The sequence below is a fragment of the Bos indicus x Bos taurus genome, chromosome 5 (assembly GCF_003369695.1).
Source record: "Bos indicus x Bos taurus breed Angus x Brahman F1 hybrid chromosome 5, Bos_hybrid_MaternalHap_v2.0, whole genome shotgun sequence".
Taxonomy (NCBI): Eukaryota; Metazoa; Chordata; class Mammalia; order Artiodactyla; family Bovidae; genus Bos; species Bos indicus x Bos taurus.
Genome location: NC_040080.1, coordinates 91581306 through 91608588, shown reverse-complemented (window position 1 = coordinate 91608588; position 27283 = coordinate 91581306). Strand labels below are relative to the sequence as shown.

The window sequence follows — 27283 nt, the reverse complement described above, 5'->3', positions numbered from 1 at the left end:
CGAGAGGACTCACCTATATCTTACAGGGCCTTACAGGTCAAAGGAGAGACCTGTTCTTCCATTCTGAGTGAGACAAGACCAAGACTGGTGTCCTTGGCAAATGACGTACAACATTTCGATTTCTGAGTCTTCGTTCTCGGTTTTAAAAATGAGTTGCAAAATTGTGAAGATCAGAAATCACGTAAGAAAATTTGGAAAGAAAATAATCCATCAATACACACTGAAGATTACTCTGCATTGCTTCTATTTTCTTTATACTCTGGGCAGGCTGCAGCACGTCGCGCTGCTTAAGACTTAGATCCCCTGAGCGAGGATAAGGGGGATTACGTTCCTTAGACCTGGAAGTGCGGGCCTGATGAAAGGAAAAAGGGAGTTTTAGACAAGAATCTGTTTAGTCATCGAAGATCTGGAGCTGAGGGTCTCCCCTCATCCTTTTCAAAAGGCTGCAGCGACGTCAAACTCGCTTTCCCAGGCTGCAGCGGAATCACCACCTCCTGAGTCTGTTTGCCGGAGAGTTTCGGCTCTGCGCAGGTAGCCGCCTCCAACTCCCGGCATGCCGCTGGGCGTAGGGCTAGCACGTAGACTCCATTTCCCAGCCTGCCCCGGGGCTCAGTCCGGACGTGCCGGCGCCTATAAGAGCCAGAGCGCTGCGGCCGGAGCCTATTGTTAGCCGGAGCCGGGGCGGTTCTGGGCGGCTGCTGCCGGGGGGCGCCCGAGTTGTCGGAGCCGCCCGCCCTCTGCCGCCTGCCGGCCGACCTGCCCACCCATCGTCCCTCCCCGCCCTGCCGCCCTGGGAACTCCCAGACCGTCTGTGCGGCCCCGGGACTCGCTTTCTCCTCCCTCCTTCCACTTGGGCTAGGGCGGCGGCAGCGGGGGCGGCCGAGACCATCACGGGAGGAGGCAGCTGCGGCGGAGCCGGTAATGGGCCTAGGGGTGGGGGGCGGAGGGTGCCTCCTCGTCCTTTCTCGGGATCGGCCCCCGGGCGACTGTGGAGGAGTGGTCAACCCAGAGCCGCGCGGATGGAGGGGTCAGAAATGAGGGAGGCACGGACGGCAGCGGTCGGGGGGCGGGGAGCTAGAGCGCCGCCGGGAAGGGAAAGAGTCGGGAGAGGCGTGGGAGCCAGGGGCACGGAGGACGCGGGCCCGGACTGCGGGGGCAGCTTAAGGGAGACCGACCAGCGGCTTAGGAGCCGGCAGGAATTCGGATTGCGGGTTGAGTTCGGAATGGAGTTGAGATGATGTAGGATGGAGGGAAGTGAAGGAAGGGGAGGGGGGAAATAGAAGAAAATGTGGGAGGAGTGGTTGGGAATTTGTGGGTAGCAGGCAGGAAAGGATGGGAAGCTGGGTACGGGCTGCAGACGCTTGGAGTGAGCAGGAAGGTTCGCAGGAGTCAGAGTGAAAAGGTACCCCAGCGCTGAAGGGTTCAGCGGGGGTGTCTTATGAAGGGGAACTGGTGACTGGACACGTCCTTTCAACCCAGGTTCCTGAGGTCTCCCATTTTTTTGCGGCGTTGTGTGGGAAAACGAAAGCATCAGTTGCCCTAGTTGTTAGTTGGATCTTTTTTCACAGGCCCAAACACGCAGCCGACTGCCATCCATTCCTTTTAGTACGGTCTTGATTCATCCTTTTAAAGGGAGCTAGAGTGGCAATGTGACACATACACGGTTCTTAAGTATGAAACGTTAGAAGTTATCCCCGAGAGACACAGTGCCCCCATGTCTTGCAGTTTTCAGTTCAAGGTAAATCCATCGTTAATTCAGATTTTCCTTTTCTTTTACCGACTTTCCAATTTGCCAATGTCCAGAGCCAGGAGGATGTTGATGTGTGCCAGAGTTATAAACGACTGGAGATCCTTGAGAATTCATGGGTCCTGCAGCACCATGTTCCAGGTCTCCCACAAAGATCTCATGCCCTTCATAGGATGGGAGTTTAGACACGGAAAGCCAGAACCTAACCTTGTGTCAGTGACCGGATGAAACCAGAGAGGGAGGGTTGGCGGGCAAAAGCTTCCTTGAAATTCCTAGTTTAAACAAAATGTTTTCACTTGAGCACCTTGTGAGTTCATGATCCTGGTTATCACAAGGACACATGGAGCCACAAAATTCATAGTATTTGAGGAGCAGCTCACATTGTTTTGTAAAAGGAGAAGCAGGACTGGTCATCTTATTTAGGTTGATCTTAACACTTAGCAACAAGCTTTCCTTCCTCTAATCCAGCTACACATGGTAGCACTGACATCTTACTAGAGATTTTCGGCCCTTGACCTTTAGCAGAAGGTTGGGTTCCAGTAGAGTAGAAGTGGACTGTGAGAGGTACCTCGTCTTATTTTGGACTCATTTAGGAGAGAGATTTCATTACCTAAACTCTGTCAATACATTCTGCATCCACAGAATTAGGGGAGGGGCAGTTCCTTTCTTGGTAGTCTCACATATGCTGGGTTTTGGGGTTTGAGGGCGGTTATAGGAATCCTCATAGGCCTGAAAAGGCTAAAGCTTAGTACTAAAATACATACATGCTGTAAATCTGTTTTATTTGATGCTAGCCTAATCTTTTCTATATACTATGGATCTGAATTATTTTGTATACCTTTGGGAAATGTTCAACTAGCAGAAATACTTAAGAAAAGGCAGTAAGGCATGCAGCTAGAAAGTGTCAGCTGACCTTTCATTTTAATAGCACAAAAGCTTTTATAGAGGTTTGCATTATTTTCTCCAAAAGCATTTATTCTTTGAGTTGGTCATTTTGACAGTGAACTGTCAGTTATGACCTGCATTTCCAATCTCATCTTATTTCGGTATGGGTTAAGTGCTTGGAGTATAAGTTAAAAGTGTTTTTCTTGAACCTAGGCATTGATCCTCTGCCAAAGAATAAATAGTTGAGAGAGGTGGGGATGACTGATTTCTAACTGTGGTTGGAAAGGAAGTTGAATTGATAAATTGAAAAGTGGAACCCATTGTTGTTATTGCTGTTTCAGAGAAGGATTTCTTCAGGTCACAGTGGAAGTGGATGGGAGGTTTCTTGGTGCTCGGTGGACATCTTTATCTCACAAGTCAAGTTCACTCCGGAAAGCTGGGTTGAAATTTTAAGTTATACTGGTTCTCAGGACAGAATTTTGGGTTTTTTTTTTCTTTTTATTTATTTTTTGATAAGAATGGGTTAATGGCAGAAAAAGTGATGCTAACATCCTGGATAGGGTGAAAAGAGCTCAGTCAGTATGCACATTACTTAGATATATAGCTATTCAGATGATTCTCAGACATTTTAAGGAAAATATTTTTCTCCCAGGTTTTGCATCTTTTTTTCTTCTTTCTTACTAGCCTCCTCCTATCATTTCCCAGAAACCTCTTTTCCAGAAATGGGAGTGAGGAAGACATAGGAAAAAAAAGAATAGAGAAAGCAGCCAGCAATTCTGGCCGCCCAGAGTGCACAAAAAGTGACCTGAAGAGAAAAGATAGCCTGGGGGCACCTGGGTTAAGACAGTGGAGGATTATATTAAAACACCATCTTGGACCAGACTCAATCACATGCAGGGCTTAAGGAGAAACATTCAGAAGGAACCCACACTACTGGAAGCAAAGGGACACCAGAACAGAGGACAAGAAAGGACAAGGAAGCACATTTGCTTCCCTGGTGGTCCGGTGGCTAAGACTGCCTTCCAACGCAGGGGGCATTGGTTCAATCCCTGGTTGGGGAACTAAGATCCCACATGCCACAGGATGCCGCCAAAAAAATATAAATAAGTAAGACTTGTTTAAAAACTTGATTTAAAAACGAATCTATTACTCAATGGACATGAGTTTGAGTAAACTCTGGGAGTTGGTGATGGACAGGGAGGCCTGGCCTGCTGCAAGTCCATGGGGTTGCAAAGAGTTGGACATGACTGAGCGACTGAACTGAACTGATGAGTACCTTCAGGCTTAGGAACAAGGCACTTCCCTAGTGGCAGTATTAACTGGTTCTCAGTTAAAACTGAAGCTGGACTTCAGTCCTTTCTAAGAAGGATTTTGAGCTCAAGTCAGCTTTTTTATATGGTCAATAAGATTTTTTGGTGGGGAGGAAATGTTGAGTTCAGTGGTCAACATTGTTTTTCTTTTTTTATTTCTCCCCCATAAGTACTCCATAGCAAGGGTCTCACCTCCAATAATAGAATGAAATGAGATTTGTTAGTTAATAAGCATCTTTAAGCCCAGCTGAAATCTTAACCTTAAATAAAAGTCATGGCTGTCTCCATTCTTATCCTCGTCCTAGGAATGTCATGACCCAAGATCATGTCCTAAGAATGTGATCTCCTAAGATGGGTAACCTGAAGAACAAAATTGATACTTTGGGCTCATTTTTAAATTTAATTACAATTTGTATCTAGGACTTGATTTTTTTATCTTTCTGGCCAGTTTATTTCAGGAGTGTGCTGGTCTGAGACCTATGAAGACAGGTTTCTTAGGTGCATCTTGTGACTTGAATTTTTATGAGCTCTGGCTAGGTAAATTAAGAAATACCTACTTATTAGGTCTGGTTGACTGTGGAGCTGAACCAAGAGCAGGCAAATTGCTTCCAAAACACAGGCTAGAAAATCAGCACTGTAGCAGGCACCTCTTACCACCACAGTGTATTCTGGGGAGTTGCTCTGCAGTCGTGCAGCCCTGGCTTTCTGGGCAGTGTTGTTATTCCTGCTGCATAATTAGCACTAGTGAGATCATAGTCTGGGGAGATTCTGGCATTACTGAGGCAGAGCAGGGAGCTTTCGCATCATCATATGTGGCCCCGGCTCTGACAGCGTTTCTGTTGAGCAGATTCATATCCTCGGGAACTCAAGTCCAAAGATGGAGGAGAAAGATCTGTCCTTGGGAAATGGACTATCCCAGACTCCTTGGTTGTGTGGCAGCATGTTGAAAACACTGCCTGCTGTAATAATGTAACCAGAGTAAATCGTCACTTCTTTGCTATTTGTCATGCCCTTGCCAGTTTCTTTATAGAGGGCAAGGTTTGTAAAGGGAAGCCTTGCAGAGAGGATGATGGTAGGTCAAGCGAGCCCAGGTTTATGGAGCAGTAGGCAATTGGGAAAGAGTCTGGGTTTCTAATCTTCAGTCCATTCCTTCCCCCCATACCAACCCAACCCCCCCTTCAGTCCATTCTTTAGAATCTAATTTGTCCTTTTCAGGAGCCTGGTGAGACACTTTACATTTGTGAAGATCTGAGTAAAGCATTTCCCTGTCAGTGTACTTTGAAATTGAAAGCCTACAGCAGTGTTTCCCAAAGTGTGTTCCGAATCCTTTGCCCTGTAAGATACTCTAGAAACAGAGGATTACAGATGTGCGGAAGCCCTGCCTTCTGTTTCCTCTTACCCTTCACCAGGTTCTTTTAACATATTAAAAGTCTCTAAAAGGTCTTCGTAAAAGCAGTTTTCTTAAGTATTTTGACACAGCAGTCTTATTTCCATGTAAAAGCTATTAATATGTTAATATCGTGTGGGGGGTGGGGTGTGTGTGTGTGTGTGTGTGTGTGTGTGTTAGTCGCTCAGTTGTGATGGACTGTAGCCCACCAGGGGCTTCTATGTCCACGGAATTCTCCCAGCAAGAGTACTGGAGTGGGTTGCCATTCCCTTCTCCAGAGGATCTTTCTGACCCAGGAACTGAACCTGGACATTACAAGCGAATTCTTTACCATCTGAAATTCTTTACCTGGGGGCATCAGGGAAGCCCCCCACCCCACCCCTGTCTCCAATTTTCAGATACAATAAAAATTCAGTTGTTGTAGGAGGAAACTGAGGCACACTGACACACACCCCCTGCCCACCCCCCCACCCCCCCAACACCCCAGGCCTCTGTTAATTAATATCTGTGGAACTAGTTTATTTAGTGGATACAGTTTGGGAAATGCCAGGCTATATTTCCAGAAAAATAATTGGATCTAGTATAGGTTGAGGCATAGCCTAATTCTGCCTTTGATCCCCAGTCCCTCCTGCGGGCCCCGTGGAGAGCTCTCCTGGGCGAGCAGAAGAGCACTACTGTTAACCCAGGGCTAATGAAGCCTTGAGCCCAGCTGGCTTGGAACCAAAGGCCTTCACTCCACTGGGAAAGGTGCTGCCGTTACTCATCTCATTATTCGAAGAGTGATTGAGGCTGGAGGGGCTAGGGAGAAACAGAAGGAGGAGGGTGCTGACTGGAATAAGTAAAGATATGACCTTGTCTCAAGAGAGCAGATGTCCGTGCTAGTGACTCAGGGGCCTGCTTTCTGCACTTGGAGAGCTGTGTGCATAGACTTGGGAGTGGTCTGTCTCAGGACTGGAGCGCTGATTCCTCTTCTCCCTTGGGCAGAATCCTAATGCACCTGGCTACCTGCTGGTGAGCAGGGGCTTTGGGGCCGACGTGGTGGGCTCCCCCAAGGAAACCCCTTTGAAACCAATGGATGCATTCACGGGCTCGGGTCTCAAGAGGAAGTTTGATGATGTGGATGTGGGCTCATCAGTTTCCAACTCCGATGATGAGATCTCCAGCAGTGACAGTGCCGACAGCTGCGACAGCCTCAATCCTCCTACAGCTGCCAGCTTCACACGTGAGTGAGCCACTCCCTCCCAGCCTGCACCCAAGTCCCCCAGGCATTGGAGCCCTTTGCAGCTCTCACCACAGCTTCTGTCCAGCTTGGGGTTTTGTCCTTAGTTGTAATCTCTCCCACTCTTAGCTCCATCGTGCTCTTTGGAGGACCTCATTGCTCTAATATCATAGACTTAAGTGGGATTTATTCTAGCTGATTTTACTTGGGCTGTGGTTTTTGGGTCCCCAGAATGGGTCGAATTAAACTGAAGAAGGAGGAGTCCAGGAGTTTACCCTTTCCCACCAGAATCCCATATAGTTCCACAAAATTGTAGCTCTAGCAAGAAGTAAATGCTTACTGCCTGATAAGGCAACTGGGGCATCTCAAGGCTTCTTAATTCTTACAGCTCAGTTAGTTTCTTGGAAGGAACTTCTGATTCTGTAAATCAGGGCTTATCTGTGGGGTAAATCTGGCCCACTGCCCATTTTTGTAAATAAAGTTTTATTGGAACACAGCCACAATACCCAGTGTCTACAGTGGCTTTCATGCTATAACAGCAGAGTTGAGTAGTTACAACAGAGACCTTGTGGCCCACAAAACCTAAAATATTTATTACCTGGACCTTTACAGAAGAAGTTTGCCATTTACTGCTATAGATCAGCACTGTCCAGGGAGGATTCCCTGCTGATCTGGTGGTTAGGATTTGGCACTTTGATTGCTGTGACCCAGACTCAATCCCTGGTCAGGAAACTGACCTACAACCCGTGTAGGCCAAACATACTACATAACCTGTGTGGTATGGCCAAAACAAAACAATGCGGTCCAAAAGAATTTTCTGCTATGACAGAGTGTTCTGTATCTGTATTGTCCAGTATGGTAGGCATTAGCCATATGTGGCTATTGAGTGCTTAAAGTGTGATTAGTGTTTAACTGAGGACCTGAATTTTAAGTTTTTATTTCATTTTAATTACATTGTCACATGTGGCTAGCAGCTGCTGTATTGGACAGTGAAGTTGTGTAGATTGTTAAATCCTGAAAAGATTACCTACAGTTCTCTTCCTAACTGATCTCTAAAAATAGATTTTGTGGTCATCTGTTGGGCAGAAGTCAGCCAGGAGACAGTGGTATGGACCTGGTGATGGTCAAGGTCCTTTCCAACTGTGCATTTAAGGTTTGAAGATGTGGAAGGTCTCAAGGTACAAGGAGCACCTTTGGAGAAGAGTTGAGAGCCTAGATGGATGAGAAAGAATGAGGTCCTCCAACAGGCCCTCTCTGGGTTAATAAAACTTTCTGTGCTCCCTTCTCAGCCACATCCATCTTGAAGCGGCAGAAGCAGCTGCGGAGGAAAAATGTGCGATTTGACCAGGTGACTGTGTACTACTTTGCTCGGCGCCAGGGTTTTACCAGCGTGCCCAGCCAGGGTGGCAGCTCTCTGGGCATGGCCCAGCGCCATAACTCTGTACGCAGCTACACGCTCTGTGAGTTTGCTCAGGAGCAGGAGGTGAACCATCGGGAGATTCTTCGTGAACACTTGAAGGAGGAGAAACTCCATGCCAAGAAGATGAAGGTGCCTAAGGGGTCTGGGGTCTGATACTTGCCCTGTGTCAAGAAAAAGCAGAAAACCATCTAGGTCTATTGTGTTTTTCTTGTTTGTTTGGTTTGGTTTGGTTTGGTTTTGGACTGTTGCCTTTGGTATGTAGAGATTCCACATCTTTCTAATGAAGAATCTCAGATTTGGAATCAAATCTCAGTCTGAGACACTATTCTTGTCTGTGGTGGGGAGTCTAGCAGAGACTCCCTAGACTTCCCTCCCCTCCCCCATCTATCAGTGCTTAAGATTTGAATGCCTACCTGAAGGCATTCCGGTCTGCCACCCCTGGACCCTTAGGAAGCACAGTGTTTCCATTTCTCATCAAATGATTGTCCATTGGCTTGATGCACAGAACAGGTGTTGGATCTTTTGGATCCTCTGAAAGGATGCTGCCAATTCTGTACCTCCTGTTGCTTCTAGATGATAGGTTTTCAGGTATAAACAATAGCCTTACCAAATAGTTATTTTTGATTTGTATAGTACTGGGCCTGCAGTCTGATGCTGCTCTTCAAGTTTAGGAGGAGAGTAGGGCTGGAAGACCCACCTCAGATTTCTCTTCAATAGCTCCACATTTGCTCTTTGCACCATCTGGCACGCGACAGCTGTGGTTTCTACCAGTCTGCAAAATATTGCCCCTAGAGTTCCTAATTCTGAGCTTGGAGAACACTGGTTCAGGCCTGGCCGACTTTCTTGTGGGCTCAAAGTATGCAGACCCTTGTTAAAACAGGTGGCTGCATTATTTCCAGGGTCATGGGTGAAATCCTGATGATACACACAACGCAGGAAAGTGGGAGAACCAGTGACAGAGGTTGTGTATGAACTAGACCTCAGTGCTCTGTCCCTTTGAGAGCTCTGTGTCTGCTGCCTGCAGTCCCCGCCTCAAACCGTACACCTGTTTTTCTAACTACAGTGACATTCAGGCTTCCCCGTCTTCTGTCTGAGGAATTCCATCACTGACCTATCACCTTTCTGCTGTTATAGCAACAGCTGAGCAAATAAACTTGTCATTTGCCATGAAGGCTTTCTTCCCTTTCCTTCTGTGTCAAGAGAACATCCTTACTTTGGACCATTTTACTCTTTTCTTAGAAATCTTTCCTATCTTTAGCACTTTATAGAAGAGGCAGTTGTTCTCAAAAATAATACATTTTGCATCTCCCATATGCCAACTAATATTTGTTTTCCCTTTGGACTTCCATCCAGAAAAACAAAAACACTGCTGCTTTGCATCAGTATTAGTACCTATAATTTTTGTAACATTTTTATTACTTTCTTTGGCCTTTTATCCATATGGAATTCATTATTAACAAATAGTATGAATTGGGAATCTAACTTAATTTTTTTTTCCCCTAAAAGAATAGACAGTTGTCCCAATACCATTTAATGACTAGAATCTTTCTCACTGATTTGAAGTGTTCTTCTATTAGGCTATATTAAATTCTCTATCTACATGGTTTCTTTCTACTGCATTTCTAATCTCTTTCCTTTGATAGGATATCAAGGAGGGGAGGGAGGTGCTTCGGAGGAGGCCAGCCCTGGTGGAATGGGCAGGAGCAATGCTCAGGTCTGCAGGAAGGCCCCTCGTAGTTGGCCTGCCTGCAACAGAAATAATGGATGTGGGGTTCCCCAGAAGCACCACTTTCTCTCATTCCTCTTCTCACCTCCCCACAAACAAACAAACAGGACAGGTTTGTAGCTTATTAGCCGGGTCTGTTGCATCACATCTCTCCCGGGAGTTATTCCTTTACCAGCATTCTTCTGACTGGCTGATGAAATGAGCCAAACCCACCAGTAGCTTGGCTTTCATCCTGCCAGTAGCTTCCAGAGCCCTGGGGATCGTGAGGCCTCATTTTCTTTACCTGAACTCTCAAGTGGGTTTTCAGAACTCATTCAGCCACAAATTGTCTTCAGCCTGTCCTTCCACTCAGATCGCCCTTCCTGCCTCTTTGTCCTTCTTAGCCAGAGAACCCAGATTCCTTCCTGCAGAGTACACGCAGTATTATATTTGCCACCCTACCTCACATGCAGCTTTCCTTGGAAACCAAATAAAAAGGATTAGAAGGGAGAAAGAGGGAGTTCCCTGGTGGTCCACTGGTTAGGACCTCAGCGCTTTCACTGCTGAGGGCCCAGGTTCAATCCCTGGTCCAGGAACTAACATTTCTGAAGCCATGCAGCATGGCCAAAAAAAAGGAAAAATAATATTTCTTTTAGGCCATGGGAAGTGAGGGCTTTCTTGATAGCCATTGATAACTTGCTCACTTTTTGTCCTCCCCATAAAATGAAGCTCTTCTGTGTGTGCTCAGATTATTACTTAGACTGTGAGGATTCAGGTTCATTGACAAAGACATGATAGGTAGTCTTGTACTACACTTTAACGTACTCTTCCCAGAATTGTGGTTTTGGGTCCTTCAGAGTGCAAGCTAACAGGTGTTTTGCAAGGCTGTTTACAGCCAAGGAATATCCATCCATTGAAGTGCCTTCTCTTCGTCCATGTATTAGATGGCAGGTTGGCTGAAGTAAGGGGTAGAAGGCTGCAAATGGAGGGTATAACTGTGGGGGAAAATTATCTTCTGGGGGGGAAGGTGAGACAGATTTGGAGAAACTGAGCCAGAAAGCTGATGTCCCTTGTGTTGACGGGCTGGTGTTGGTGCTACACAGGCTTCCTGTCCTCCTGCTCTAGATGATTCTCTGGACTGACTGTCTCCAGTATGGTAGGCACTTGCCATACTAGTGGCTATTTATACTTAATTAAAATGAGATAAAGGTTGAAGTTCAGTGTGTTTGCCGTGCTCAGGAGCCACATGTGCGCCGGGACATGCTGCGTGGACGTCTGCATTGTGGCAGCAGCTCACTTGGCCTGACCTGCTCTAGTTGTGCCTGGTGAGGAGGCTCCTGCTGATCCGCTCTGGCACCTGACCTTCCTTCCTGTCTCTTGGCAGCTGACCAAGAACGGAACGGTGGAATCGGTGGAGGCCGACGGCCTGACGCTGGATGATGTTTCAGATGAAGATATTGATGTGGAAAATGTGGAGGTGGATGATTACTTCTTCCTGCAGCCTCTGCCCACCAAGCGGCGACGTGCCCTGTTACGGGCTTCTGGGGTCCACCGCATCGATGCTGAAGAGAAGCAAGAACTTCGAGCCATCCGCCTGTCACGGGAAGAGTGTGGCTGTGACTGTCGACTGTATTGTGATCCAGAAGCATGTGCCTGCAGCCAGGCTGGGATTAAATGCCAGGTCAGTCCTCTCTCACCTGTGGTGGCATAGTGACCATGGTAGCATAGTGACCATAGTGTGGTCACCTGATCACAGGTGACCTGTGACCCCTGGCACCCCAGAGTCAGGGGTGTTGTCTGGTGTGGGTGCCAGTGAATGTGGCGGGTCCCTGTGTAGGGAGTAGCACTCACCATTCTATAGCCCTCCTCTACCGACCAAGAAAACAAGTATGGCAGGATTCTTAGGCTGTGGAGATAGGGATGATTTTTTTTTTCCTGTGTCTCTCACCTCAGAGATGATAAGAAGCAGTTGTCAGCACCTGGAGGAACGGGATTAGTAAGTTTTACATTTAGTAGCTGTCCTTAAATACTGACTTGTTCCTTGTAAACAGAAGCAAAGAACTGAGGTAGGCTTTAGGTTTTATCTTACAAACACTTGCTCATGGTACCACTAGTCCATTTTTGTAAAAATCAGAATAGTCCTCAGAATCTGTAACTCAGGATCAGATTTGGGCTGAAATCCACCGCATCCTTAAAGATAGCATCGTTTCCCAGAGAGCCTCTGACAAGAGACAGTTTGGAAGACAAATCTCAACTGGAAAATGGCAAAGAATATTTATCTGGAACCTGTATACTGAGGCTATCAGTTCTGAGTCCTTGGGGTAGAATGTATCCTAAGCTTTTCTTATTTTCGGGTTGGTATCACATAACTATAACAGGTCTGACCAGATAATGCTTTTCAGACTAAGTGCCATAACGAATTGGTGTGTTACACACAAAGCTGAGGTTAGTTCTAAGAAATGGACTTTTCCCAAAAACTGGAATGGAGAGTTCTGGAAGTTGATATCATAGGAAGACCCTGTGTATTTGTCCATACTTATTGTCTATTCGCATTTTTATTTTTGGTATGGGTGGGGTTTTTTCAACTGGAGAATTCAAAGGGGAGAGGAGGAGGTAGAAAGCATGTCTTTTCCAGATATCCCTGGTGTGTAAGTCTTGATGACTGCTTGCAAACCAAACTGGCCAACCATCAGGGGAAAATGAAGCAAGGAGGGAAAACGGGCCATTATTTTGTTTGAATCATCACTCTAGCATCTTAGCCAACAGAGGCACTTGTGCCTAGTTTCCCAAGAATGTATTGCCTTAGACTGGCTAGGTCTTCTACGTCCTTTTCCATCCCTGTCGTCAAAGAACAGGATTGGGCCCTGGCCTTTTGTTTTCTTAATAAAGTAGGTAAGTTATGGAAGAGTCTCAGGGGTCCCTGCATTTCGTTTTCTTTGAGAATTGTCAGCTTTCAGAGAGTTCTCTCTGGACTTGTAACTGGAAGGGCTCTTTGACATGATCTTTGTTTTTTTTTGTTCAGAAGAAACAAAGCCCTAGGAGAGAGATGACTTTTCTTGAGGTCACACTTACTAATTAGTGGCTGAGCTGGAATTAAAAGGCAGGTGGTGTGGTAGCTCACAGGGCAGGTTATTTTTTTTTAAGGCTTTTAAACTTTGTATTTTGTATTGGGGTATAGCCAGTTAGCAATGTTGTGATAGTTTCAGGTTAACAGCTAAGAAACTCAGCCACACATATACATGTATTCATTCTACCCCAAGAGGTTATGTTTTGAATCTGCTGTTTCTCTTCTAAGAAGATCTCAAACTCTGACTCCCTGTGTCTGCCAGCTAACATCTCCTATCTCATCTGGCCTCAACCACCTTGTCTTCTCAGGTGGATCGCATGTCCTTTCCATGTGGCTGCTCCCGGGATGGCTGTGGCAACATGGCTGGGCGCATTGAATTCAATCCAATCCGGGTCCGGACTCATTACCTCCACACCATCATGAAGCTGGAGCTGGAGAGCAAGCGGCAGGTGAGCCGCCCGCCAGCCCCAGATGAGGAGCCCTCTCCCACAACCAGCTGCAGCCTGGCAGCAGCACAGGGTGCGGAAACACAGGACTTCCAGGAGTTCATTGCCGAGAACGAGACGGCAGTGATGCACCTGCAGAGCGCGGAGGAACTGGAGCGGCTCAAGGCGGAGGAGGACTCCAGTGGCTCCAGTGCCAGCTTGGACTCTGGCATCGAGAGCCTGGGCGTGTGCATCCTGGAGGAGCCCCTGGCTGTCCCGGAAGAGCTGTGCCCGGGCCTCACTGCGCCCATTCTCATCCAGGCTCAGCTGCCCCCGGGCTCCTCTGTGCTGTGTTTTGCTGAGAACTCGGACCACCCGACCGCCTCGGCCGTGAACAACCCATCCTACTTGAACAGTGGGCCCCTGGTCTACTACCAGGTGGAGCAGAGGCCAGTCCTGGGGGTGAAAGGAGAGCCTGGGACAGAAGAAGGCCCACCCTCCTTCCCCAAGGAGAAGGATCTGAATGTCTTCTCTCTCCCTGTTACCTCACTGGTGGCTTGTGGCCCCACAGACCCAGCTGCCCTCTGTAAATCAGAGGTGGGGAAAACATCCACTCTAGAAGCGCTAGTGCCCGAAGATTGTAACCCCGAGGAGCCTGGGAGCGAAGACTGTCGCCCCTCCTGGTCCCCCTCGAGCCTCCCCATGTGCACGGACAGGGAAGAGGGCTGTGCAGTGGAGAAGACCGCGCCGCAGAGTGCGGACAGGCCCCCGGAGGAGCCTGCCCTGGAGCTCCCTCTGGCAGTGTGACGCAGGGGCGGAGACTGCCTCGCACCCGTTCTCTATTTATTCCCTTATTTTATCTAACACCATTTCAAAAACAAAACTGTAGAAGCAGCTGCTGCTCCTATGTTATTTTATTGGGGTCACTGGGGAAAGGGTGGGAAAGGATTGTAGAAGTATTTTTTAAAGGGCCAACAGAACCAAGGAGACCAGCCCCAGCTCGATCAGGGGACAGTCTTGGGGCAGAGGAGGCTGCATCCTGAGCTTTCTGGGCGTTCGGAACAAAGAACTAGGATCTCATAGGAGGAGCTGGGTAATTCAAGCAGCAATTCACGTAGGGACCAGAACATCAGTTTGAACAGCATGACAAAGCCCCTTCCTCTCTTCTGAGCTCCAGGCAGGGTTAAGCTCACCTTCCTCAGCAGTTACTCTGATACCCCACTTTGGTGTATCATAGTAATACAGTTGGAATCGTCAGCTGGTTGAGTCTAGAGAGGGGCTGAGAGTGTCTCTGCTTCTGTACAAAACCCCTAAGATCTATAAAAATTCAGCCTACCTTCCCTGACCCCCCTTATTTGGTAAATAAGTTAATATTTGACATTTTTGTTCTCTGACCTGTTCCCCACACTGGGGATTCCTGGTCTTAACTTGGAAGTGTTTCTTTCACACATTTTTAGGTACTAGAGTTAAACTTGTCTTTCCCCCGCCCCCGCTTTGTCCTTTTTCCTTTGAAGGGAAAGAGCTAGATTGGCTGGGATGTGGCATCAAGAGCTAGTCTTCCCTTTGTGTCTAACCGCAGCTCCATCAGGCAGCTTTAATCTGGGGCTCACACATCCCATGGGAGGCCTATATGGAGCATTAACCTATGTCCAGAGGAGGCAGTAGGAACAGGCTGCTGTCTGGAAAGATGACTTTTTTTGTGCTGTGCTTGCTTTTTCACCTAGGTTCTTCCCCACCCTGTTCCCCACACCTCCCCCCCAAAAATTAAGCTTTAAAGGAATGTAGGATGTGGCAAGTTCACCAACTAGTGTTTTTGTGTTACCTTTCTTGTTTTTCCCTTTTGATCTACCCTCCTGATCCCTCTTGGATATACAGGGTTAGAGTTCTTATATTCACATACTGTTCCCAAGAGCTGCAAATGCTTATTGGCTTCCTCCATCTTGATATATAAAGATTGGAAGCCAAACCAGTTCCTAAATGCTTCCTGCAGCTCCCAGGTTCTAAGAAGTCAAGTTCTAACTGTAACTTTTGAGGTCTATAGAGTGGAACTCAGATTCTGTTTGTACCTTTATTAGGGGGGACATGGTTCCTGTTCTCTTATGTCCAGTTTATGTTCCAGGATGTGCTCCACTGAGCACTGAATTCTTTTCACTAGCAGTTACCACTGCCTCTGTTTTCATTTTTTTTTTTTAAATGGCTCTTTTGCCTCTGTTTGAAAAGGGAGGCAGTAGGGAGCAAAATACTCTAGCATCCTTCACATCATGCTTCATTACTGGTATGGTTTATTAACCAGGAAAAGACAAAGTACAAACCTTTTTTTTGTTTGGTGGAGGAGGTAACTGTTCCTACTTATTTTGCTTATAAAGCCTTTTCTTGTGGTATGTTAAAGGCCCCAGTGTCTGAAAGCAATCTTTATGTATGTATATCACAGTAGCATTTCACCTATCAAACCTAAACTGAGCCTGAAAGGCCTTATATTCAACACGGATACATCCTTTTAACTTATTCTGCCTCTCCTGTTCATTCCTGTTTTTGCTGGTTTTACATTTGGAGGTGAATTAATAAGCCATAGGCCCTTATCTCTCTCCTCTAGGCTCACAAAAGAGTCGAGAGTCCTAAGCACCTGTGAAATAGGTGCTATCCTCAACTGAGCTACACTCCGCCACCTTAGACTGGTCCCCTCAGATATAAGATTGAAGTTTAGTTGGGAATTTGACTCTCAAGATGAATCTTTCTAGAAGTTTGTGTCAGAAGGGGAAGGTGAGTGCTGTATCTTCCCTCCTTAGGAGGGCTCCAGCCTAAGCTAGGAAGTGGATTCACCTGTTAATAAGACATTTGGGATCAGACCAAGAAGCTCAAACTAATTAAACTCATTGCCAACCCCCAAGATAATAAATCCCTCCCTTCATTAACTACAGTTCTGACTCACCTGTCCCAACGTTTTAAATGCTAAATATTAACATTAACAATCTTGTCAAGCAAAGGGCCTTTTATGCAACCTAGTCCATCTCATTTCTGGTGCTACCTGAGCTGGACAGACAGAATTACAGCGCATGGTTGCTAGAAAGGCTAGGCTGCTGACCACAAAAGCAGAGCTTCAGTCCTGCTTAGACTAGGTGGAATAAAAGAAATCCAGATAAATCCAGTCACTCATTACAACTCGTAATATTTTCCAATTTCCTTTCTCACATACTGTACACAGGTAGTATTTTCAATGTGAATCCAAAGCTTGTCTGGTTCTCTGAAAAAAAAAAATTTTTTTTTTTGGCTTTTAGGTCCTTTACATTGTGATAATGCTGTATTTAAAGAAAATATTTAAATGTAATATTAAAGAAATATTCAAAAGAATGGTGTTTTCTTTATCTTGGCAGACCACAATTCAGTTACTTGTTAGAGAAAAGATGCTTCTCTAGTACTATATATAAAACCAATTAGGTCAGTTAAGGATTAATGTTAACAAAAGGGATGTTTTACAGTGGAAAAATAGAACATTCTATGGAGCATCAAGAGCTTCACTTGCATCATGTGCCCTTAGGCGCCTCTTCAGCTGAAGCAAGTCTTGATCTGCCCTGTTGGAGCTTATCTGACTCAGTCCCTACTCTTGGGGCCCACTTTTCAATTCATGACTTTACATGTGTGTGTGTGTGTCTATTCCTGTTTACTGTCTAAAAATCCAGCAAGAGCATCAACTTCACATCAGTTTCTTTGTTATTTCCATCCCATTAGAAGGTTCTATTCCAACCAATTATCTCTCCATCAGGTTATGTCAATCAGTCCTGTAAAAGGAGCATTAGTAACTGGGGGATGTGTAAGTAATTTCCAGCAACTGGTTTCAGGCAGTCTTTACTTGAGTTTAAAAACAGTGCTTCATGCATTTACAATAAGTTACTACAGGTCACTGAAATACACAGAGAAAAGCTGAACCCAACTTACTACCTTAGTGTAGACCTCTGGGGCTGGGCAGTGATTAGTACCTTAACAGGACTGATCCATGGACCAAAGAAGGCAGCCACTGTCAGTTACAGATGGATCGCTGCGACACAGTGGAGGTAGCAAAGAGTTTAAGATCCACAGGGGCTGTAGTACAGCCCAGAAATTAAGACAAGGGAAGTGAAGGCTGTAAACACTTGGGGAGAAAGTCAAGAAGCACTTGCATTTCCTTTTATCTTTTCCATTAGAATGTTCCCGTAAGTTATTCACTTACAGAAAAAAAAAAAAAAGTGCTCAAAGGATTTGAAAAAACAGGAAGTGGTTATTCCAGTCCCAGTGAGGGGAACAACAGAAGCAGCAAATCCCTATTTTTGGTCATATCAAAGTGTTGAGGGGGCACCCAAGTACATGCGTGGATGTAAAGGCTCCAGTATAAGCAGTGCTCCTCCCCTCACCAGCCGGGACCTGTCTGGAACAAAAACAGCTGTGAAGATTAGAGCAGCGAGTAAGTCCTAGGCCAAATGAGGATTCCCTCCTGGGGCAAAAGCTCAGCCTCCTAGGATCTGAACTTAAAACACCACAGTTAAGACCAGTAGAGAGGCTACTGCCAGCTCCAGCGAATTCTGAGGAAGTTGGGATGGCACCTCTCATGGGCCACCCCACTAGGAGGGTTTCCTTCATTTCCAGCTCCCACGTGGGCACCACGCTGTGAAGCCCATGGCACGGGTTCCTCTGTCTCCCAGACCTAACAGTGCATGCAGACTTCGCTGACAAGTGCTGTTTGGTCCCACGCTGCTGGGCTGTGACTGCAGGACGCCGCCAGCCACTTCATGTCCACTCAGCGCCTTGACCCAACGTAGTTGATGGAAAGCAGGACCACGTTGTGTAGCAAGAGGGACAGCTCAGTTTCTGAAAGCACCATCAACGTTAATGGTTTGGCCAGGGAACAGTTCGCCTTCCAGCTACCCTGTTGTGCAGAGGGTGATAGCAGAGGCGGGAAGCCAAGTGCAGGGAGGTGAGACGCTAAGAGGCCCTTGTCCTCGAAGCCCCACTGCTTGGTTCCAGTCCCTGCAGGTTTGCTTGCTTTCAAGTATATCTGTATTTACTCGATTCTCATGTGATGGCAGCAGAAAATTGATTAATGGCAACGGCACTTAACAGCACTGTCACCCTTAGGGTTTTTCTGGGAGAAGCTGGTCCTCAAGGGACATTTCTCAGCCCCAAGATTAGGAGGCCTACCCTGACGTTCAGAGGCTTAGAAAATAACTAGGCAAAGGTTCCAAACAGGAGACCCACAGGCCTAACACCCATCCGTGGATACTTTTCATTTAGCTAGGTGAGTGTCTTTGTTTTGAATTTGAATGCCTCTGGACTAGTACTTCTGTCCTGGAACAATTCTGCTCTGTACTCCCTCCCCAAGTCACGTGGCAACGTCTGGAGACATTTTTAGTCGTCAGCACTGGGTCGGGGGATGCTACTGGCATCTAGTGGACAGAGGCCAGGGATATCGCTATGTTGTCCTAGAGTGCACAGCACAACCCCCCACAACAAAGCCATCAATAGCGCCAGGGTTGAGAAAGCCTGCTTCATGCTCAGACTCCCACAGTGCCCAGTCCTCCCTGTCTTGCACAGTCTACTTCATTAGCTGCCTGTAGGCAAGTGACTGCGCCCTTTCAATTAGACACACAAGTTAGATAAGGGTCTCACACTATTTAATAATCAGCTCCCAAAGTACCTTAGAATAGAATTCAAAAATGACTTGGCTTTTTGTTGCATTAACCGTAGGGATTTGTCTTACCTTTCAGGCTACAGGAAATCTGTAGCCATTCTCCCAGCCAAGTTCGACACCTCTCTTCAGCAATATGGGTGGAATTCAGGCCACGAAGATAACAAGCCTATACCACTCAGAAGAGAAAACAATCCTTAACTATCACAGGGCGAGTATGCCAAGGAAGTGTGAACCCACAAAGAATCCCAAATCCCCTCTAAATAAGTTAAAACCTCAACCCTACAAGAAACCTTTCACCATAGCGATATGAACTCTGATGGACAAGAGAAGTGGAAAGGCCTATATAATCTAAATCAGTACATCTAAAATGTAGCATTCTTGATTTTTGAAGGACCAGAAGAAAAGACACATCAACCAAAATTACTGCGGGGAGTTCCTTCCCACAAGTTAAGTTCAGCCAAGAAAAAAGATGTAGAAATGAAATGAGAAAATGAAGAGCCTGGACTCTGATGTAACCAGAGACAGGAGCTCCCTGGAAACTCCCAGCCCCTGAGAGCCCATCAAGGACTGCGGGTTGATACTGCAATGAAGCACTTACCGACTTCACCTCCTGAGCGGTCAGCTGGCCAACCCCCAGCTTTGCCAAAGCCTTGTCCAGTTGGTGGATTACAGTGGTGTGAGTCTTTAAACGGTGTCTCAATAAGACAGAAGGCAGATAAGGTGTGAGAAGCATGGCTCGACACAAGGCTTTCTGTGACACAACAATATAGGGGGAGAAAGTCAACTCGGTGTTACTATAAGACCTAGAGCGAGGTGAGGCCGTGGAAGAGAGAAAGCCTCAAAGTGCTCACCATCTGCAAAGCACGGAGCTGGTCCATGCCCAGAGGATGGTTAGCGAAACACTCTCTCAGAGCCAGGATATCATGTACTGCTGGATGGGTACCACGTTGCATCTTGGGAGAGTAAGAGATGGGAAGATGTTAGGAAGGTCCTGACTAGCCCTCTTACCTAGTTTTAGTGCACATTGCATCTAACAAGATTCTTGGTTTGCAGGAAGGCTTAACTGCAGGAATACCTTGGTGCACAACTCTGTCATATGCCACTGGAGTCCTGCATCAGAAATGAGAGGGACAACTTTTTCTAAATAACAAAGGATTTCTGGGTGGGACTGCTTTCGGAGAGCATGATAGATGTCTAAGAAATCAATTTGTTGCTTTGGGGTCCAGAAATGTCGGATCAGCAGTTGCCTAGGAAACAGGTACCTGAAAAGAAAAGGAATCACAAAGTCACTTGCTGAAACTAGCATCTTTCAAAGTGAGCTAAGAGCATTTAGCAGACATGAATGCTAGGAGGAAGAGATGGAAACACTTTTTTCCCTACCTTACTGTTCTTTCCTGAGAATGAGAGTCAGATCAAGGTTTAAAGATACACTGAAGCCCGATTTCAAGCAATATTACTGAGGTTTATGTAAAAGGAAACAGTGTAAGAGACGAGCCTTGCACACAGCAATCAGACAAATGACTCCTTTTGAGCCAAAGCATGTGAAGAACACATTTTGGACAGAGCTTCAGAGCTGGAGGGCATCACTGTTTGTGATGCTGCAAACTGTTCACTGCCCCTATGTGCATACAAAATGGAATTTCTTTAATTCATTTCTCTACAAATGTGGGGGTTTTAAAACATGGTCACAAATTCCCTGGCACTCTCCTCATTGAGAAGTGAAGTCTAATGTCCCTGGCTTTTAAAATACAAGTAACTGCATTAACCAAGAGAATAGAGCAGAAGTCAGTCTTTGTGACTTTCAAGGCTAGGTTATAAAAGGTCATGCAGATTCTTATTTGCTGCAACAGTCATTCTTGGCGCCCTGAGCTGCCATGTCAGAAGTCCCACTATCCTGAAGCCACCCACACTACAGAGGCCACAGGTAGGCACCTGAGTTGACAGTCCCAGTCTTACAAAACCATCTCTGCTAAAGCACCAGGCCTAAGAGTGACCATAGACTGTCCTGACTAGTCCATTCACCAGTTAGGTGTTATTGAGGGACCTCTGTCAACACCACACAGGAGAAAAATCATTTACCCACCTGAGCCCTGCCCAAATTCCTGCCCCATAAAGTCATGAAAATGCTGACTGTTTCAAGCTTTTAAGCTTTGAGGTTGTTATATAGCAATAACTATAGATAACTAGCACAGCATGTAAGGTCATAGTTTAAAAGTATCATCTTTGGATATAAGGTAAAGTAATAAAGATAGATATTGTCAGAATAAGAAATGCATTTTTCTCCAGAAGGGGGAAAAAAAAAAATGTCCTAAGTTGCTATGCCTCTCAGGGAGTGGGCTGTGCCTCTAGGGATGATGGAAAAGATCATTATCTTATCTCACATCACATAGGAACAGCTAAGAGGCCAGGACACCTCTCCTACAGCCGTTCCAGTAACCCAGGTGGCTTTTATGAACTTTAGCCTAATGAGAAAACTGGAGCAGAAGTTTGATAACCTCTGCCTAGATTCTGAAATGGAAAGCTCTTAATTTCTAATTTAAAAAAAATCTACATATCTTCAACATGCTAGGGAGACAGAACTCTGTACTCACATTAGCAAGAAGACCAGGTAGTTGGCAAAGGGTGGAATGGAAAGAATACCTAGGAAAAGACACTTGGTGACGTCTCGACGAAACTAAGCAGAAATAAACACAGATGCAGTTTTAACCCAAGTGTTTGATACAACTTGACAATCCCTCCACCCCACTATGCAGTAAACTTCTATTTTAGCCCAGATAAAGATCAAAGTTATTTCTATCTGCATCCGGTTGGTAAGTTCCTTAAGGACAGAAGCCCTGATCTGTCTGTTCACTTTTGTATTCCAAACACTGTCTAGTACAGGGCCTGACATTAGACCAAATTCCTCAGTAAATTCTTCCTGATCTATAGAATGGATGCTACATGATTATTCTCAGCTTCAAATCTACCAACAAGTCATCACCAAATACTACCTTCCTGCTGTCTTTTGAATCCTTCTGTGCGGATTTTTGTATGTTCAGAAACAAACTGGATTTTACTGTTTACAACTTTTATCCAGAAAGTGTGCCAAAAACTCTATGGACCTGTGTTTGGGGGGTGGGGGTGGGGGGCGGGGGTGGGGGGCGTGGCGCAGCAGCACGGTGGTCACAAATGAACTGATTCTGCCAAATGATCTGATCTTCTGGCAAGGGGCAACAGCTTGGTCAGTAGTGAAGAAAATAGGAAAGAAAAAACTTGAGATCTGAACTTATCTCACCATGAACTTCTGGATATCTGTCCCTGGTGCATACCTGTCTCAAATGCTCCATCTCCCGGTATGGAAGTTGATGAAACTTTATATTATGCTTCCACATATTTGTCTTTATTCTTCTAGCCTTTTTGCCATCGGCCCATAACATCTGCAATCCTGCCTCATTAAAGGAGAGGACAGAGTGTGACGTTATCCCAATTTGATTACCACAGACTTTTGCTCCACGTTCATCTACAAGACACACTTGTCCCTCCCTCCCACTACTCTAAATCAAAGCTTTAAACTAGGTCACCTGAAACTCTTGTGAGGCTGACCTATATTTCATTTCTTATCCTTCTCCCTTCTGCCTCCTACCAACCTCTGCCCCCAGAGTATCACCTCTCTTCCTGCCAAGCTGGTGTTCTGTGATCTATCAGGGAATGGTCTCCCTCTTCTGGTTCATTACTCACTCCCCTTTTAAAATAAAAATTCAATGACCTTTTATCTCAGTAAGTGTTGCCTAATTTATCCTGTGTATTTCCCAACCAGATATTAACTTATTTCCTCTCTAGAACACTTTTATAATTACTAGAATTCAATACACTTCTAAGATTGCATTTTCTCTCCAAGATAATCCTTACACTGATCTAGGACTTTAGTTTTTAAAAATGCTTTCCTATTTATGAATGAAATGGTATATCTAGATTAGCTTCAAAGTAATACAGGAGAAAGCCAATGTATAAATGAAATAAGACTGGTGGCCAGGAGTCAATAATTGTGGAAGTGAGGTTGAGAATATGAAAGTTCATTATATTACTCTACTTCTGTGTATGTTTAAAAATTTCCAGAATATAAGGCTTAAAAACAAGCAACCAAAATGCTTTCAGACTTTTTTTTTGTTTGATTCTAGTATAAACTGGGGAGCAGACAAAGCAGCCACTCTTATCTCCACTGTACAGCTTTTACAAGTCCATGAAGCTAGTAGCAATTATGATAATGTTCAGGGCTGACAATGTGAAGTTAACTATAATTGGTACTACAATAGAAGTACAGAGTTAATAGTTATAGCTACACTTACTGTGTGCTTACTATGTATTAGGTCCTAAGGAGCTTACATGTAAGAATTTATTTAATCTTCATAACTATGCAGTCGATGGGTAGGTTCTATTACTACCCTCATTTTACAAATGAGAAAACCAAAGAACAGAGAGGTTAGGTAACAAGTCCAATCACACAGCTAGCGTGACAAGCTGGGATTTGAACCCAGGCAGTCTGGCTTCAGAGTGGATGCTTGACATTGTACCATCTCTTAGTAACTAGCAGAGCTCTGATTTTAACTGAAACATTCAGAAACCAAGTACATACAGTGCTCTTTTCACAACATGCCACCGAGGAGAGATCTGTGACAAACATTAAACCACATTTTCTTACAAGCCAGGTGAACTGATAAATCACAGGGCAGGTCTGTGCAGCTATGGATCTCTGCCTTGTGCATGACAAATAATTTCTACTATAGGAAGATGTGTGGTTAAGCAAAGTGCAAAAATACCTATATTCCTCCTACGTGTTGTGAGAAGTTGTTTCTCATATTACCCTTCTAGAAACATCCTCAAGAAGCTCTACCTTGTAAGAAGCAGCTCAAGCATTTATGAAACACAAGACACACCAGCTCACACCCCCCCATGCAGAGCCGGAAATGATCTTACTTATTCTCTCTGACACTGCCCAAGAGCTGATCCAATGGATTTTTATTTTAGTTTTGTCTTTACCTTTCATGAAGATTGTATACAGGACATAGAAGCGGGGGAAATGACGACCCAAGAAACGATGGTATTTCCCATTAATCACTTTTGTCTTGGTCACCACATAAGAGATCAAGCTCTTCACATCTGCCTTTGGAGAAAGATGAAGCTTTGAAGACCTACAAGGAAGATGAAAGAGACTATCTGGGAACCAGCCCTGGAACTCGCTTCTCCGCACGTAAACGTAAAACACAGGCTTCAGAGAATGTATGCTAAGACCTGAAACTTCTGAAATCCAAGGAAGATCTTGAGATCACGGAGAGATAAGCAATTAGACTGAGAAAAACAGATAAGGCAGATAAGAGGCCAGACAAGAATGAATGTCGGGGGAGTGGTGAGCCTGGAGAAAGCAGGCCTGAGGGACAATTTGAGCAGCAGGCTAAAGCCAGAGAGGTGAGATCCAGGTAAGCAGCAGTAAAATCTTGAGCCAAAAAGGGCGGCTCGGGACACGTGGAGAATTCAGGCAACACGCGGCGCTGAGAACTGAGAGGGTCAGGAAGCCAGGTCTTTAGCAGGGATACGGGTGCGACTTCTTAGCGGAAGAATAAAAATCCAGGAGCCAGGGCGTAGAGCCCTGAGAATTAAGACAGCATGCAAACAATATTGAGACACTGGCAGGGCCTGAACGTCAAAAATGTTTTTCTCTCTCCAAGTCCCTCACCGAGGGGCCCCCCAGGTCAGGCCAGAGCGAACAAACTGCAGCCTTCGGACGACATATAGTCCAGGGGGCACCGCCGAACCCCACAAAGCAGCCCGAGCCCAACACACTCTGGAGAGCGCCATCTTCACAGCGAGGGAGGGGCAGACAGGGGAAAGTCGTCTTCAGGTCAAAGTTCCCGTACGTTGCGTTCCTTCGACAACGCATGCGTCTTTCCTGAGAGCTCATTGGTAACCGTAGACCGCTGGCCTCGCGCGCCCCCGCGGCGAGCCGTGGACGCGAAGGTTAAGAGCGGAAGGAGGTCTAGGATTGGATGCCACCAGCACTTCCTGGTTTAGAGACGCCGGAACCCGGCTATCCCAGAGGGAGCAAGGGAGTATCTGCCTTGGTTGGGTTGTGGTTCTGCGAAGCTCGCTCTTTGAGGGTCTGGTGACCCCTGGAGAAGCTCTAGGGCCTCCAGGTTTCCTGGCACCACCGCCCTTGTTTTCTGTCCGTGTGCCGCCAGGCTTTGGGGCGGCAGGTGCCAGAGGGCAGTTAGGCAGGGCCTCTGGCCACGGCTCCTCCTTGGTCCTGGGAGGACCCCCGGCGCCCTCTAGTGCCAGTCAAGGTCTGGCCGCGAAGGTTGGCGGTCTTGGAGCGGCCCCTGCGTGGACCACTTACGCCGTTCCCTTTTGTGGGCGTTTTTCAAAGTAGGTCTGTGGGAATAATGTCTTTCATTAAGTGCTTCTTGAAGACCAAGCTTGGGTCTCAACCTTAATGTCACTTTTGTGGGAGGCTGTCTCTGACCAGAAGGACATGCATTTTCTCCCATTACCTTCCGTGTATTTTCTTTATAGCATTTAACCACATCGTTTATACGTTTGTTTCTTTTGACCAGGTGCCTGAACCAGCCTGAGGGCAAGCACCTTCTTGCCTTAGTTACTGTTGTACTGTTCCGCCACCGCTAGGTGTCATGCCTGTCGCCTGAAGTGAAGTCGCTCAGTCGTGTCCTACTCTTTGCGATTCCTTGGACTGTAGCCTACCAGTCTCCTCCATCCATGCGATTTTCCAGGCAAGAGTACTGGAGTGGGTTGCCATTTCCTTCACCAGAGGATCTTCCTGACCCAAGGATGGAACCTGGGTCTCCCGCATTAGTAGTTGCCCAATAAACATGTTTGACTACATTCATTAATCCCTGAAACTGGGAGGGATTGCCAGAAGTGATGTTGCAGGAAGGGGGAACCCCAGCTAGGGCCAGAGAGTGCGTTTTTCATCTAATAATCGGAAATGAATTGTATGAGGAGATACATATGCTGACAAAGCAAGAGACTTCATTAGGTAGGGGCGTCTGGACAGAGAGCAGCAGGGTAAGGGAACCCAGAACTGCTCTGCCACTTGGCTCAGCTTCAGGTTTTATGATGATGGAGTTAGTTTTCTGGTTGTCTCTGGCAAATTATTCTAAGGGTCCTTTCTGGTGGCACGTGCATCACCCAGCCAAGATGGATTCCAGTGAGAAGGATTTGGGGAGGTTGGTAGGACGTATGTGAGGCAGGAAATGGATGGGCTTCAGTCTAGGCATTTATAACTGGGTTCCTGTTCACGCTTCCTGGGATGAGCGCCATTCATCACCAGCCGCCTATACATTTCCTGAAGCAAAAGACAAATGGGCTCTAGGACTACATATTTATGACTGGACTCCTGTCTATATTTTGAGATCTCAGCAAAAGGAAGAAAATAAATAACCAGACATTAGGCATTTTTATGGCAGGGACAGAGTGGGACTAAACCCTATTAAAAGACGATAAGAGGTAATCACACACCTCCCATTCTTGGGGCAAAGGAGACATTTCACATGTGCAGAAACTCTCCTTGGGGGTCAAAAGGAGGTGGGAGCTCCACTCCATAATATATGATGCTAATACGTGATCCCATGGGCTCCTGGACTGAAATCTATCTTGGACAAAACCTGCGCAGTCATAGTGGGAAGGGTCCTAAGGCAGGTCAGATGTGGAAAAAGAAACTAGATAACTGGCTAAAGGTAGACAAAGACCTGGAAGAACTGACCTATATAAATGACTTAACCACCTCTTCACTACACTCCTTATTCAGGGAAACACCCCACACCCTTTCTTTCCTGATACACATCTCTGCCTTGCTTCTATCTTAACAAACTATTTCTCTCTGTGTTCTCCCACTTTTGGTTGTGCTATATCTCTAAACTTTGTACCTGCGTTTAGTTTTTGCCTCCGTGAGAAATAAATTTTTTCATTGGGGGCAAAGATCCAGGGAAAAACAGCTCTACCTCTAGCCCTTGCTGGTCTGGTGGCTAGGATTCCAGATTTCCATCCAGGCTACTCAGGTTCAATTCCTGGGCAAGGAATCAAGATCTCATTTTACACCACCACCCACTGCTGCCTTGCCAAAATCATACATACTGGCATCTCCTCTCTTTCACCTTTCCCGAATTCCTCTGGTTGGTAGTAGCTTGTAGTTCCACTTCCTTACCAGGACCTGCTGTTTTAAGATAACTCATGCAAGTGGTTTCAATCTTGCCTGATCAGGTCAGTGGCTCCCCTAACAACCCCCTGCTGAGACATCATTCGCAAGACATTCTTTGGGAACTGGGGCACGGGACTCTTTGTTCTGTAACTACTTCCTGCTGAGAGTGGGCATAGCCCTGCCTAGTAGAAATCTCTTGCCACCTGATCTAAATCAAGGTATTCTGTGCCTCAAATTAGCATTCATCCTAATAGTAACAGTTGGACCTGACTGT

The 27283-nt window shown here is 46.1% G+C and overlaps 2 protein-coding genes across 9 annotated transcripts; one reads left to right on the top strand and one right to left on the bottom strand.

Moving 5' to 3' along the window:
- Positions 1 to 311: 311 nt before the first annotated feature.
- Positions 312 to 16513, top strand: CSRNP2 (cysteine and serine rich nuclear protein 2). 3 transcript variants are annotated; one of them, XM_027542875.1, is made up of 5 exons: positions 312 to 531; positions 6314 to 6551; positions 7838 to 8097; positions 11058 to 11354; positions 13049 to 16513. In XM_027542875.1, exons 2-5 carry the CDS (start codon positions 6401 to 6403, stop codon positions 13970 to 13972), a joined length of 1632 nt encoding a protein of 543 aa, XP_027398676.1. In that variant the 5' UTR covers positions 312 to 531; positions 6314 to 6400; the 3' UTR covers positions 13973 to 16513. The 3 variants fall into 3 exon arrangements, with proteins under 3 accessions (XP_027398676.1, XP_027398674.1, XP_027398675.1); XM_027542873.1 differs by lacking the exon at positions 312 to 531 and adding an exon at positions 654 to 918; XM_027542874.1 differs by lacking the exon at positions 312 to 531 and adding an exon at positions 5814 to 6076.
- Positions 16514 to 16992: 479 nt separating this feature from the next.
- On the bottom strand, positions 16993 to 24698 carry LETMD1 (LETM1 domain containing 1). Of its 6 annotated transcripts, none has more exons than XM_027542877.1 (9): positions 24535 to 24697; positions 23841 to 23992; positions 22133 to 22248; positions 21416 to 21498; positions 19900 to 20086; positions 19676 to 19777; positions 19423 to 19575; positions 18894 to 18990; positions 16993 to 18062 (listed from the first exon to the last, which is right to left on the bottom strand). In XM_027542877.1, exons 1-9 carry the CDS (start codon positions 24654 to 24656, stop codon positions 18058 to 18060), a joined length of 1017 nt encoding a protein of 338 aa, XP_027398678.1. In that variant the 5' UTR covers positions 24657 to 24697; the 3' UTR covers positions 16993 to 18057. The 6 variants fall into 6 exon arrangements, with proteins under 6 accessions (XP_027398678.1, XP_027398677.1, XP_027398679.1 ...); XM_027542876.1 differs by having other exon boundaries at positions 16993 to 18004; positions 24535 to 24670; XM_027542878.1 differs by having other exon boundaries at positions 16993 to 18004; positions 24093 to 24662.
- Positions 24699 to 27283: the final 2585 nt, after the last annotated feature.